Source organism: Rhinolophus hipposideros (assembly GCF_964194185.1).
Source record: "Rhinolophus hipposideros genome assembly, chromosome: 19".
Lineage (NCBI taxonomy): Eukaryota > Metazoa > Chordata > Mammalia > Chiroptera > Rhinolophidae > Rhinolophus > Rhinolophus hipposideros.
The window spans coordinates 8,272,542-8,287,274 of record NC_138065.1 but is presented as its reverse complement, the minus strand read 5'-3'; the positions used below and the strand labels follow the sequence as shown (position 1 = coordinate 8,287,274).

General features: G+C 46.5%; 1 protein-coding gene across 2 annotated transcripts in view; it reads right to left on the bottom strand.

Annotated features, from left to right (window-relative positions):
• The window catches only part of VTCN1 (V-set domain containing T cell activation inhibitor 1), a gene marked incomplete at both ends in the record, with an annotated part of 46,930 nt that overhangs the window by 15,696 nt on the left and 16,501 nt on the right, over positions 1–14,733 (bottom strand). For both annotated transcript variants that reach the window (XM_081025725.1, XM_081025726.1), the window contains one exon: positions 2,045–2,109. In XM_081025725.1, the coding sequence (XP_080881851.1) occupies positions 2,045–2,109 (65 nt within the window). The remainder of the gene's footprint in view (positions 1–2,044; positions 2,110–14,733) is intronic.

The window sequence follows — 14,733 nt, the reverse complement described above, 5'->3', positions numbered from 1 at the left end:
CTCCTCTTCTGGCTACCCTCTCACTCTTCCCACAGTCGTAGCCATGTTGTACCTTCTCACACCAGAGTCATGTGCCTGTTTTCACGTACATAGAATTATAGAGATTGAAGTGTTTTGTGTCTGGCTCTGTCACTCAACATATCATTCTCATATGAGAATGTACTCAGTCACCAGGAAATAGAAATGAAAATCACAGCAACATTCTACCATAGCTGGTGTTGGTGCCCTGGAAATGGGGCCCTGGACGTCTCACACACTTCTGGTGAAGAGCAAACTGGTAAATCACTTTGGGAAGCTGAAGGGTAGTACCTACTTCAAAGCTGTTTATTGGCTTTCTGGACATAGTATTCTATGAAGTGCTTGTTTTAAGATATAAAAAGAATATAAAAATAGGAAAACAAAGCAGAAAGAGGGACATTAGTAAAGACAAAAGCCAAAATTAATTAAATAGGTAAACAATCAGAGGAAAGGAAAACTAAAACTAAACCTGGTTCTTTCAAAACTACCACAGTGCAAATGACACTAATAACACTTTGTAAATCTGTTTGAAGATGAGAAAGAGAAAAGGAGACAGACAGATAAAGACGCTCAAGATTAGGAATAGGAAAAAAAGAGAAAGTAACATGAAGAGAAAACAAATTATAAAAGAATATCAGAATGATAGTGAGTTCAGAAACAGATCTACACACATTTGGATACTTGATTTATGACAAAATGGAGGAAGGACAGTGTTTTCAGTGAATGGTGCTGGGTCAACTGGATAGCCACAGGGAACAAGTGAATCTTGACAACCGTCTTTCACCAGGCACAAAAGTAATTCTAGATGGTTCGTAGATGTAAATGTGAAAGGTAAAAACGTCTGCAAGATAACTTAAAAAGAAAATCTTCATGGCCTTGGCATAGGTAAAGACTCCGTAACCAAACAGGTGACTGAAAGCTCCAGGTATAAAGAAAAAGATTGATATGTTGGACTATATTAAGACATTAAGAGAGTGAGAAAGCAAGCCATAGAGTAGAGGAGATCTTGAAATACATATAACCAAATTGCACCCAGAAAAAATAATTCCTCCAAATCAAAAAGACAATCCAATAGAAAAATGGATGGAAGACCAAATATATGTTTTTGATGATAAAGGAAGTGAGAAAGTGCCCCTAAGTCTTTTCTAGGCAAACACATCTACAGTGAGTTTTCTTCATTTAGGGCTTGACACCATTATTCAACGGCAGCATCCCCCCCACATACACACACACACACTGGGGGAGAGTGACAGAGAGAAAAGACAACGGAAGCTGTGAAACAAAAGTTACAAAGCGATAGCTTTGGCCACAGACGAAGTTAAAATAAATGTGTTGGCCTGAGTCAGGCAGCTAAAGGGAAACAGAGCATAAAAAAAAAAAAAAGTTGCCTCAGAGAAGACAGCTGCTGGCCTAACTCACCCAGTGTCTCAATTAATGTGGCATCCATACTAGATGCTCCTGAGACACAGTCTACACAGAAGAGGAGAGAGAAGTCTATTCCTTGCAAGTGGTATCAGATAGCTGCATTCAGAAACTCACCATCCACGCCCCAGTGGCAACTGTTTCCTACACGGAACAACAGTCATGGCCAGTATTCTCTTCACCCAAGACCCCTTTGTCTGAAGACTTGATATTCTTTAACATTTCAGCGGAAGTTTCATTGCAAAGACGTCATCCACCAGGTCAACCATCGCTAGAATGGCTCAACCCCAGTACTTGACCTTTGACCCCCGAATGATGCCTGGAGCGCTGTCTGGTAGGTAGAACACCCTGATAAACGGTCCATCTGATTCTCTCAACTACCGGTGACGCAGACATTATCTCCTCCACTCTCTAAAATGAGGAACCGGGGGCCCAGGGCATTAAATGGCTAACGCGAGGAGAACACAGTCAGTGAGTAGACGAACCAGTGCTCTTCTCTGAGGGTTTCTGGGTCCGAGACCTGTGCCCCTTTCCTCCTTCCACCCTGATCGGGGGCTGAATGGTGCGGGGTAAGGGGATGGTGGTAAGGCGAGAACCCACGTACCTGAAATCCCGAAACCGATGATCAGTGCGATCGCTCCCGCCAGGATGATGATGATGCTAATAATGCTGAGGGACAGAGAGAAACAGGAAGTCACTTCAGGCCACTGAACATGCCGATTTGCCGCCCAGGCTCCTAGCTGTCATTTGTAAGAGTAGTTACATGAAGCATCTCGACCTTTTCCTCAACATAAGCCCTTTCCAAAAATGGGCACCTAAGAAAGGAATCTCAGCAATCCTACGGCCCGTCGTCCTGCGGTACCTGGAGAGATGAAAGGGGTGGCCCTTCTCTCTGACTGTGTGTGTCGTCTTACTTTCCTATTTCCAGATCAGGGAAGACCATGTAGAAAGACTGTTGGGGCAAAACTGGTGGCCTCTCTAATGGCAGGTGCCACCTGAGGGGGCCCGGTGCCATACTCAGCTTGCCCTGAGCACGACCGCCCCTCCTCTTTCCATCCTCAGTTTACCCGTTCTGCCTCCTTCCGTAGACTTTAAACTCCGCTAAGGACAGTGTGTTGTCCCCACTTGGTACCCACTCACCGCTAGTCCACTGCACCCCATATGTCCTCAAAGGGAGCTTACTGTCCCTTATTAAAAAAGTAATCCGTATTTATTACAGAGCATTTAGAAAATACAAATAAACAAAAATGCCATCATCCAGACGTCACCACTGTTAGTTTCTTGATATGGATCCTGCCAGTTTTCAACGAACAGATCAACAAATGACATTTGGGAAATAAACAAGGAAGTACTGCTCGTATTCACGGAGTGCTAGAATTATGTGGCAGACTTGTTCCAGGCACCATTTATGGATTCTATCCTTTGCCCGTATGATAACCTTGTGAGGTAAACAGATTTGTCGCCTCTGTTTTACAGACAACGAAATGCTGGGAAGGCCGAGCACCGTCCCTAACACCACATGCTCGGTGAGAGGCAGAGCAGGCATCAGAATCTGCACTGGACTGCTTCCCCCACTGCCGCGCAAGGGTGGGGGCTCACACCTGGGGTGTGTCCATCCTCTATTTCCAGGGGAGCCCAGGGGACACCAGCTTTAGCTGGTGAGAGCGACTGAGGCAGAACAGAAGATGCATGTCAGAGCTGGTGTGTGGACAGAGCAGTTCCTGGGACGCATGCCCACGGCTGCCTGCCCTGCTGCAGAAGTCATCAGGCCGCACTCTCTCACTGTGGAATCCCTATGCTCCTACGCCTGCACTCAGTATGCAGGACAAAAGAAAGGTGCAGACAGGCAAAGAATGACGCTGCAGAGAGAGAAGGGAAGCACGGGGCTTTTACTTTCTGCCCTGAGTAGGTTCATTGTACCCGGTCCCCTTGGCTCAGGGGTGGGCCCAGCAGGGAGAAACCACAGACATACGAGACACCATTTAAGTAAACAGTTCCCCTGGCGGTCGAGTCCTCAGGAGGGGCAGCCACAGGGGCAGCAATGGAATAAGCAGGATGAAGCTTTCAATACCATGTTTCCCCGGAAATGAGACCTAGCCGGACCATCACACCAAGGAACACCAAAGATTGCCAACAAACCCCCAGAAGGTTGGGGAGAGGCCTGGAACAGATTCTCCCATACATACCCCTCTGAAGGAACCAGCCCTGCCGACACCTCAACTGCTAGTCTCCAGAATTATGAGACAATACACTTCTGTTGTTTAAGCCACCCACTCTGTGGTACTTTGTTACAGCAGCCTTATCAAACTGATACGAAAGGGTTGTTTTAATATCAAATTTGACAACAAATGTTGCCTATAATCCATAATTCATATATTTCTTTTCTCTAGAAAAAGTTTACTTGCAGCCGTTTGCTGTAAATTTATTATTAAAAACTATGACGCAAACCTGGAGAATAATCCAACTGGTAATAATAAAAATATCATAGTATTTTGAAACATCAAAAAGAGCATGAACCAGGCGTGGTGCTAAGTGTTCAATGGGCATTTTCTCATTTGTTTGAATCATCAAGTCCTATTATCTCCTTACTTTTTCTCATATCCCTCCTGTGGGGACAGAGCCCCAGAGAGCAGTTTCCAGGCTCTCGGCCTCACGTGGGAAAGGTGCTGGCTCGGGCAGTAGATGGCCATCAGCTGTAACCAGTGAGCCAATTAGCCCCTGATATAACTGCCGCGACTGCGCTGGTTGGTCAGTCGGTCGGTTGGCAGGCAGAGAAGCGGACGGCAGGTTGCAGGTCATGTGGCTTCAGCCTCCAGTGAGACTATAGTGGTATGACTCCCCCATTTATGGCTCCGTGGGTGTTCCTTTTTGGCCTCGCCACATCCTGCGTTCTTATGTGGGGGGCAGGACTAGAGACCCCTCAGGCCGCCTCGCATGACGAATGGCACAGCGAGCAGGGTCCCCCACACGACTCTCCTATTCTGTCTTTACTGCTTCTCGTCACCACCATGTCTCACGGGAATTATCGCAACACTCCTAACAGTTATCCTAACAGATATCCCTGCTTCCAGTATGGATCTGTCCAACCCATCATTCATACTGCCAGAATCAGCGGTGACTTCTGGATTTCTATATAAGAGCAGCTTAGGGGAGACAGCCTGGCTTGTGGACCCAGCTCGCATAGTTTCAAGTAACAGCAACACCACTTACTAATCGTGTGGCCTTAGGTCTCCATCTTGTGAAGACTGAGTTAACACATTTTTAAAAAAATATTTAGAATAGCACCTGGCCCATAGGAAGCTTCAGTAAATATTAGCTGTTCTCGTTCTTCTGCTATGGGTATAGAACAAGCACATATTTCTAACTTAAAAGATGTTGCCTTGGTGGTGCTGATGGAGATTGTTGTGGGTTTATGCTTGGGTCTGCTCCTGAGCTGTTGGCAATAATGATTACACAGCTGACCACAGTGGTCCTCTGCATGAAACGTCAGGTGCCTTCCCATTTCTCCCACGATAGAAATCCACTCTCTGATGAAGCCCACAGCACCTTTCAAAGGGCTTCTCGCCCGCTTTCCCCAACCTCGCCTCTCCCCACATGTCCCTGGGATCCTACTCCAGCCATATTGAACTGTCATAGATTCCCTGCCACAGGCCTTCACATCTGCTGTCCCCCACCCTCTCCAAGAGGGGGCTGGCCAGCAAGGATACTCAGCAGGTACCTGGACACTCATCAGCGAGATGGGGACAGTGGAGGTTGGGTGTTTCAGTCAAAGCAGCTGAGTCCATTCCCCCCCTCAAGGCCCATACCCCCCCAAGGCTCACATCCCCCCCTGCTTTGGAAGCAGAACCCTGCTGTCCATCCATCCCTGGCCATCAGTCAGCGAGTTTCCTAGCTGAGCAGGAATCACCTGGAGGTTTGCTCTGAACCCGTCTTCCCTCGGGAAACAGCTCACCCTCCAGGGCCTTGGAAAGAGAAGTAGGAACTGTCAGAGCAGCCAAATTAAATAATTCCTGGCTGCTGCTTCTTAGTTTTTTACAAAGATGAACAAAGTATTTCACGTAAGGTGCTTTTACATTGCTTTTTGGTTCTTATTTCCCCAGGATAATTTCCAATCAGTACGCTACAGGGAATTTTTAAGGTGAAACTGTCTTCTAACCACTGCCTTGGAATTCACAGTGCACAGTTGTTAGACATTCCTTACAAAAGGGCCCAGATGCAAGCCAGTGCTTTGGGGGATTCGTTCATTTAGTGAACATTTTTTAAGTACTTATTATGCGAAAGACATTGTACCGGGCAATATGGAGGAAATATAGACAGGAAGTAAACATAAGGAGCTTATAGTGTGACTAAAGTAAATGCACATTTACTCCCCCATGCACATACAGCACACACGGACACACACACACACACACACACACACACCACAGTAATTACACAAGACAGAATGCGGTTGGGGCTTCAGAAAAGAGAGGAATACATTCTCACAGGTACTCTAGGGAGGTAGCAAGTATTTGAATCTGAGAGAAATAAGGAGACTCCATGAACAAGTTTCAAAGACAGCAAAGATAAAAGTTTCATTCAGGAATAGATTTAGCTGATTCACATTGCCGCACTCCGGGGCAGAAACACAGAGAAAAGTGGGTATTTCTGCTGCCCTGGGTGGGGTCCGAGCCCAGGCAGCACATGGTAGTCCTGAGGGCTGGGAAAAAGTGCTTTCTGGGGCCGCAGAATACAGAGCCTTCTAGGGGAGGGGCCCGCCTGACAACCTGGGGTCCTAGCGAGCAATCCAAGCGCCCCCAGGATGGCGTTCAGTTCCTGTACTCGTCTTTGCCCCGGCTGCTGCCGCTTTCCACAACACTTGAAAGAAGGTAGGCATTTCTGTTCAGAAATGACATGTGCTCCTGATAAACCTCACATTCTAGAAAAGGTAACGGGGCTTCTGGGAAACAACAAGGTTTGGGGCAGAGCCCTGGCAACCTGAGACTTTGTGATGGGTCTGTAATTGGTACTGCGGGACGTAACTTAGACAACCAAAGCAGGCGGTTTGGTAGGGCCAGAAGCCTCTTCAGGGGACATTAAAAATGCCCAGAAACAGTTGAGCAGAAACTCTGACTTAGGGTGCTATGAGCCAGTGAGGGTGCTGTGACTGGGCACAGAGGAGGTGCCAGCTGGGATGTCCAAAGCCAGATGTGCTTCTCTGGGGACGGAGCTCCAGGGCAGGTGTTCATTTAAAATCTAAAGCGAAAAAGAGCCGAAAGCCACACCACGGCGAGCCCCTCAGATGTTGTCATTCTCTGCTATGCCAGCTCCCCTTGCCTTGGGGAAAATGACGTGAGTCAACAGGATTCCCATTCTACGTTGTCATCAGTCCCCTATTTGCCAGCCGCGTATGAGCTAATTGGTGCTATAGATACATATGTTGCAGCAGACAGACTGTATTATTGAATGACCAAGAAATAAACTAGGATAGAAACACCTCTCTCCTAAGGACAAACTTTCATTGTATCCAACTGAGGTCCCTAAGGGTGACACAACACCAGCTAATGCTTACTGGGCACGTTCTGTGTGCCAGTGCTGCCCATACAGTGTCTCGTTCATTCTTACAACAATGCTATGAGGTAGGCACCACTATTTACATGTGGGGAAACCAACGCTTAGCTTAAGTAACTGACCAAGCTCTCACAGCTGGCAAGTGGGAGAGCCAGGTCTCAAACCCAGGGAGTCCAACTCGTGAGCCTGGGTTCCCAAGAGCCATACTTCTGGAAAAAGTCCCATGTGGCAGGAGGCCACAAGTCCAGAAGGCTCCCCTTGTCCCTGCGTCTGCGGATCCCCTCTGGCTCCATCTCTGAAAACCAGGGCTTTTTGGATCTCCTACCCAGTGTACAGGACACTCGAGTTTCTGCCTCCTCCTCAAGTACGGACACCACTGAGAGGTGCCAGGTTCCTAGAGACCGTCAGCTTCCTTCCACTTATGTAACTGATAAATGACTAAAGCTCTAAAAAGTAGATTAAGTTAGCACACGTGTGATTAATCTGAATAGATTCTACTTTTAAATTAAATATACCAAGCAGAATATTTGAGTAAATGAAGTAAGTCTTTGAATAAATCAGATATATTACTTTGTCTGTAAACTAACAAAGTGACTAGGTTTATGAAGGAATGCTGAAATTGAAGGCATTTATTTCAGCCGATGCAAACAGTTTCTGTCTCTCGCTCTTTTTTCCCCCCATGAAGGAGAAAAGGAATTATTTTTAAACACTGTGTGGGACAGGGGATTGGGCTTCAGGGTAAAATTATGTAATCATTTCGTAGATATTGATTAGTATGGCTTTTAGGTTTACGAGAAAATTAGATTGTTGTCTACTCAGTTGTTTCTTTTCCCTGAAGAATCCCGGGTGTAGAGAATGTTTCCCAATCTCTCCTTCCTCTCCTTCATCTCTTTAAATTGGTACAATTAAGGCCAGCTTTTATCCAGGGGACCAAGAGCATGAGCATCACAAAGGGTAAGTGGAGAGTTGGGAAGAAATTGACAAAGCGGTGGGAACTGCTCCATGGCGCTTGAGAAGAATGTGGAAGCAAGGGCCTCATTCCCGGACAGCCCTTCTCTGTCTGCTCTCTTTAGTGACCGCGGATGGCATGCTTTAGTGCGTGGGAAAGGGCCCATGCTTGGGAAACGCACAGAAGAGACATGCCTGCTCTTGTGTATCAGGTTCAGGCATCATGTCTTCTTTCCAGCTGCCTAAGGACGGTGGCCCTGTCTTGTGGGGGGCCCTCCAGTGCACAGGCCACAGGATTCCATCATACCTGGGCCCCAGTGACATAAAACCAAGGAGACATGACCAGCAAGTAGACTTCATCTTACACACCAGCCCCTTTTGAATGACTGACAGTGGTGGCGTAGGATATTGTGCTGGAAAGATTACAGGGCTGCCTCTGGGCTCAGCAGGAGAGAATGCCATGACTGATGAGTGATTTCTAAATGAGCGTGCCCTATGTGTGCCGTCCCTGGCCTCGCGGCGACACGCGAAAGGGGGCTTTAACTGACCGCTAACTACAAGCGACTAGAGTTTTATGCTAAGTGAATAGGCAAGTAATGACAGTACAACGACAATGTTATCTGACACTCCTCTCTGCACGTTTTTGGCATGGACTTTAGGAAGAACACTGATTCAAGTGTATATTTCGGACAGGGTGTCTCAAGCTCAGCACTGCTGACTACCAGGGGCTGTCGTCGGGGGCTCTTCTGTACATTGTAGACGTTTAGCAGCATCTCTGGCCTCCACCTTCCAGATACGAGTAGCACCTATTCCTCTTGTGACAGCCTGAAATATGTCCAGGCACGTCATCCGGTTGAGAACCATTGACCTAGCAGAAGCGGGACCAGTGCGGTGATGTGATTAGCAGACATGTTTCTTGAAGAAGAGTTGAAGACACTGGGGTAGTTTAATTTGGTGAAGTCTAAATGTAACAGTGATCATTGCGAAATTTGAAAGGTGCCATGTGAGTCTATTCTCCATCAGGCGGGAAGAAACGAAGCCGGTCGGTGACAGTCCTTGGAGGTTCCGTTGCGATTCCGTGTACAGGGACGCTTTCCAACCAAGCCAGCTAGCTCTCTGCGACTGGCCCGAGACTGCCGTTTCCCATCACGGAAAGTGGGGACGTGTGTGTACGAGCAGGCCTGAGTGACCGCTGAGGCACAGATGTGGGCCAGGAAGCGTTTCTGGCACCAGATACGGGTTGGAACAATTTCGAAAGTCCTTTTCAAATATACTTGGTTATACGATTCTGTAATTTGATCTTCCCTGGGATTTGCTCTGGCCCTGCCCTTACCACAGTTATGTGTTCGGATATGCCTCCTAAACCCTTGGTTAATAACATAACAATGATAGTTGCTATTTACTGAGCGGGTGACCTCGTTTATCTCATTTAATCCCCACAGTAACCCTGTGAGGCGGGCGCTGTGATCTTTGTTCCGTGGATGGGAAAACTGAGCCCTAATGGCAAGTAACTCGTCCAAGGGCTCACCCCCAGAGAAATTAGAGCAGGATTAGACTCAGGTCTGAGACTCCCTCATCCATGGCTTTGATTATTATACGGTTTTATATAAACCCCACATTTGTAGATCCCAGGGTTCAGATTCGTTTCCAGTGTCCTGTTTTGTGCAGGTGTAACCTGTGGAACGACAACCTGTCCCGTTTTACTCTGACTGATGAAGTCCATGTCTGTCAAGAGGTAACTTTTGTCTGAGACTCTGGAAGGACAACTGGAAGGGGCGTATCAGGTAGAAGAACACAGTCTGCTAACAAACAGATATCTTTCCCTGAACAATGTTGGAGTTTGAAGGCGAGCCATTCCGTTTTATTCTTAAGCCTGCCGTGTTTGTAACTGTCCCCTGGCTACCCGTGATGCACACGGGTAGCATTTCATCAGCCCTGCGCACGCTGCTTTCTGGTGGCACAAGCTGAGCGAGACGAAAGTCATCACAAGGTTGATTACTAGTCCTTTTCCTAATCATACCTGTATTGCCTGTTCCTTCTTATTCTCACCACAGAGAAAGAGCATTTCCAAAAGACTCCTTCTGCAGTATAACTGATCCCATTGTGTCGAATAACAAACGTACTTTAAATGCTTTATGAACCTCCCACGAAGTGTCTGTACTGTTAGAAGAGCCAGGGAGCCCCTAGCAGTCCATGTGGTCTGAACTGAAACCGCCCCGTTGCGGTCCTTTCAAGCTGGAGTTCAGGGCAGGCTTGCAGGTTGCTCTCAACTCACTTGGACTAAGGTTTGGTGGCTCATAAGCAGCCTCCCCCCATCACCGTGCTCCCCACACCCTGCTCAGTGACAGCCCGGTCATTTCTGGAAGGGGTGAAACAGAGAAGGTGCTGCTGCCCTCCGCCCTTGTCAGCTGCACAGAGAACCTGCACCCTTTTCCTAATGGCTCCTTCATGGCCGCGGGGGCTTGTCTGGCTGAGCGACCCTCCAGCTCAAACTGAACACTCCCGTCCCCACAGGAGTCTAGTGAGGGTCCAAAGAAACAAACCCTGCTTCATACAGTGTACCTATCAGCTAGTATTTTGAATTGTAAATGTTAATTTATAGTTTTACCCCTTCTCATTATTCCCAAGTTTAAGTGAGTTCTCATTGCTTGTAAATTCAAGTTGGAATTAAGCCTAGAATTTAAGAGCATCCCCAAATGGCCCGTCTGTCTAACCCTTCTCCGTCTCTGGAGCCCTGTGTTCTCGTCACAGTGACCTGATTGTCCCCTGTTGCCCTCTGCCTGGACGTCCCTCCACCTCCTCTCTGGCCACCAGGAGCGGCCCCCATCCAAAGCCCAGCTCAGCTCTGTCTTGCCTCTGACGCCGTTCCTGGAGATCCAACCTAGAGCATGTTCCCTTTCTCTTTCCTTCATGGACTCAGGGGAGTGGTTAGGAAGGTGACCCTCTGAAGGCTGGGCTCCATGGCCAGAGGAGGAGGGTCAGAGGTTTGGGACGGAGCTGGCAGGCAGGGGCTGGGGTAGGACAGGGCTGCCTCCCTCTAGGGAGAGTGCGTTCTCCTAACGCTTTCTCCCCCTCAGTCACAGTGAGCTGGGCCTCGGGCAGGTATGTGGCCCACAGAGCTGCATGACTGATCGACTACATTCTCTTTGCAAGACCCTGAAGCCCCAGTGACTGTCTGACTTTTCATCCTTTTCCTGCCTTCAGGAAACACATGCTGTCACTGAAGAGGTTCAGAGAAGTGATGGGCTGTCTCCTATCGGGAAGCCTAGCCCTGGGATCGGTTCACTGTTTATTCATTAATAAAGCGGGAAACAAGTGCGTTTGTCACCCTCAGAGCTTTTCTCTACCAGAGCAGAGGTACCTGTCTTAGGCAGTCTGATGCCGCTGTGTTCTGAAATGGGATACGATGTCATGTTTGTCTGCTCCAAGGCTTCTGTCATTTACTTTTTATTTCAGTGACACCCCAGTGAAAAGCAGACCACTGTATCTCAGAAATCAACAGGGATGTGTTGTGCGGTCTTCTGAAGGCCTAAGGACTTCCGTGGCATTTTGGCACCCACGTTCTCATCTTTTAGACATGAGCACAGTTCTGCAGGTGTGGCCAGGTAAAGCTTGTGAGGACAGAGATGTGGAAATCAGTGCCTGAGCCGCACTCATCAGCCACAGACCCTAGGGCGGTCCTTTGTGCATGACAAGCCTTGGCTGGTCACATCAAGGATGGTTCTGAAACCCGAGACAGGGGAGACACCCCCTGTCTTAGGATCCACAGTCATACTTGAGTTGAACCCCTCTGTGGACCTGTCCATCTGTGACACACAAAGGAAGTTCCCCTGGCCTTCCCTCCCAGGGTTTGTACCCTGCTTCTGCCATGGAGTGGGTCTGAACCTAGGGCCACCTTCTGATTTCAGGCTCTTCTGCTTGGTCTTTTCCCTCTGGTCTAGCCTAAGTTCTGGGGCCCCGGTCTGAGCTTTCTCCTCTAGATTCATGGTTCCCGCATAGCCCGTGGTAGGGACTCCCAGCCTGATGCTGTATCCAGGAAGGTCCTACTGTGTTCTCCTGGACCCACACCAGCTCCCGCCTTAGACCCTTGTGGGCCACTGTCACCCACTGTGGCCCAGGGCCTGGCCCTACCCAGGGATTGGTTACAGAGCTGCTAGAAAACACACGATGTCTATTTCATCTTGTGATTAAGACGTCTACATATTTAGATACCACACTTTAGTAAAAGCTTAAGATTTAAATCAAAATATAAAGTATTGATTTGAGCCTGAGAAGTGAAGAACGCATGTTAATTCTGAAAGCTTCAAAAACTGAACACAAATATAAGCTCAAGAAAAGTTTACATACACTTGTAATTCCCTTATCCCGTTTCTTGCCCCATTTCTGGCCCCTTGCCTCCATGCTCCATCTATTTTAATCTAAATATGTCAGGCTGTTTCTTGCCTTTATGCGTTGTTTATGCTGTTTTTCCAGTTCTTGCAACATGGTGGGAACTTAATAAATGTTTGTTGAATAAATGCTCCACTTTAGAGAATACTTCCCTCAGGGTGTCTCGCAGACAGTATTTAAAACTTGTTGAATTAATGAATAAATGAAATATCCATACTGTGTTACTAAGGGAAACTAACATATCTTTAACTTTCAAGCAGCCATTTGTGGAAGAAATGACCATTTATCTTTCCCTCTAAAGGAAAGTAATCTTTTATAAAATTGCGGTACGTGAAATCTTGCTGATGCTACAAATTATTACACAATGCCTATTGGCTGGTTTCAAGGAAGGATCTGGAGAAGGAATTCATTGATAAACAGCTGTGCCAACTACTTGTGAAACTTCAGTCCTTTCAGTCATTTCTCTGCACAAATGACTTAGAAAACAGAGGCATTCCTTTAAATCGAAAAAGGAACTTTGCAGGGAATGGAAATTGAACTTTCCGGACGTAGTGCATATAAATATCCTTAAAAGAAAGAATAATCTTATTTTAAAAATGCTTAAAATGCTGACTAAAACAAAACAAAACGACACACACATTTTTGAACACTTGGTTTTGCTGGCAAGAAAAAAGAAGGGAGAGTTGCAGCCTGTAAAAATGAAGCAAAAGCGTGAATCCAGGCAGGTAAGAGAGTGCCGAACACGGGGGCTCTCTGTTATTCTGGTGACAAAAGCTTGTTTCTTAAGAGCCATACAGAATACTAGATCAAATCTAAGGGGCCACACGAGACCCCCAGACCCCCAGAGGACAACAGCCTCATTCACTCTTGGTTCTGGGTGAAGAGAAAAACACTCCCCGAGATTGTCTACATACCAGCCAGTCCTTGTGTGGCTTGGAGTCTCTAAACCAAACTTAAGTTGAAAGGGTTCCTAGGTGGTCAAGTTCTAATGTGTAATAGAAGCACAATCACATATTCTCCGGAGAAATGCATTTGCAACCCAGGCCTCAAAGAATTTCAGCAGATAAAACTCCCTCAAATATAAGCTTATACTAAAACATCACTGAGTACACAAGGAAATAGAGAACCATGAACAAAAGAAACAAGCAGCAGATTTGGAATGTAAAGACTTCAGGTATTGAAACCGTTATATACAGAATATGAAAATAAGACTTTGTAGTGTCTTATTTAAAGTAAATGAATGAGGGACTGGAAAGCCTGAGTCAGGAACAAAAGACTAAAAAAACTGACCAGATAAAGATTTGAAAAAGACACAAACAGAACATCTAGAAATGAAAAACAATTGAAATTTAAAACTCACTGGACATATTGCAGAGTAGATTGGAAAAAACTGGAAGAGAGAATTAGTTGAACAGAAGACTTGAAGAATTACATGTAATGTGGTACAGAGAAACAAAGAAATTAAAAATATAAAAGAGACGGTAAGACACACGAAGACCAAAATGAGAAATGTTGGCTATATATATAAAATCAGAGGTCCAGAAAGAAAGAATAGAGAGTGAGAGAGAGGGGCAACAAATGAAAACAAAAGACCGAGTGTTTTTTAGTATTAACATGAACCCAATCTTCAGATTCAGGAAGCTCAGTGAATCTCAAGTAGAGTAAAAAGAAAACTGCATGATACTTCACAGTGAAACTAAAGAAGAACAAAGACGAAAAAGATCTTAAAAACAGTAAGACATAAAAGATCACCTAGAAAGGAATGATAATTAGACTAATAGCGTGCTTTCTAATGTAACAAGGGAAGCCAGAAAAATGATGGAATTATGTCTTCAAAGTGCTAAGAGTAAAGGAGGTGTGAGATATGGAGTATACCTATATACTCCCGCAGGTGTTCCAGGCACTGATGTGATAGGGAGAGAATACGGTCCCAGCCATTAAGGCTTCGGACGCAGCAGAGAAACTACTAGGTGATGGCATAAAGACTAAAAGTAAGATGTGTAATTTCACCTTAGGGTACAATCAGCCTTAAGGGTCACCCAGGGCATTTGGTTCAGGCATATTAAACAGCTTGGAGAAACGAGTCACAGACAAAGCTTTGCTGCCGAGGGGTCTGAGCCGTCAGGGACTTTAAGAGATAGACCAAGATCAGCTTTGCTGGGCCAGCACCGGGCAGCCTGCAGCCCTGGCAGCCCAGGCCATTCGCTCGGCTGACTCAGCTTGTCCTGTGGCCTCAGCAAAGCAGGGATGGCCACCTGTTCCTCCAAACACACTCACCAAAAGGGGCCAGAGGCCAAACTTAAGGTTCCATGAAATAGACTAGAAACTTACAATCAGGAAAAGTAGAAGGAAGCGTTTTCTATTTTGACTCCTGTACATGTTTTTTGTTTCATGGTTTCGTATTCT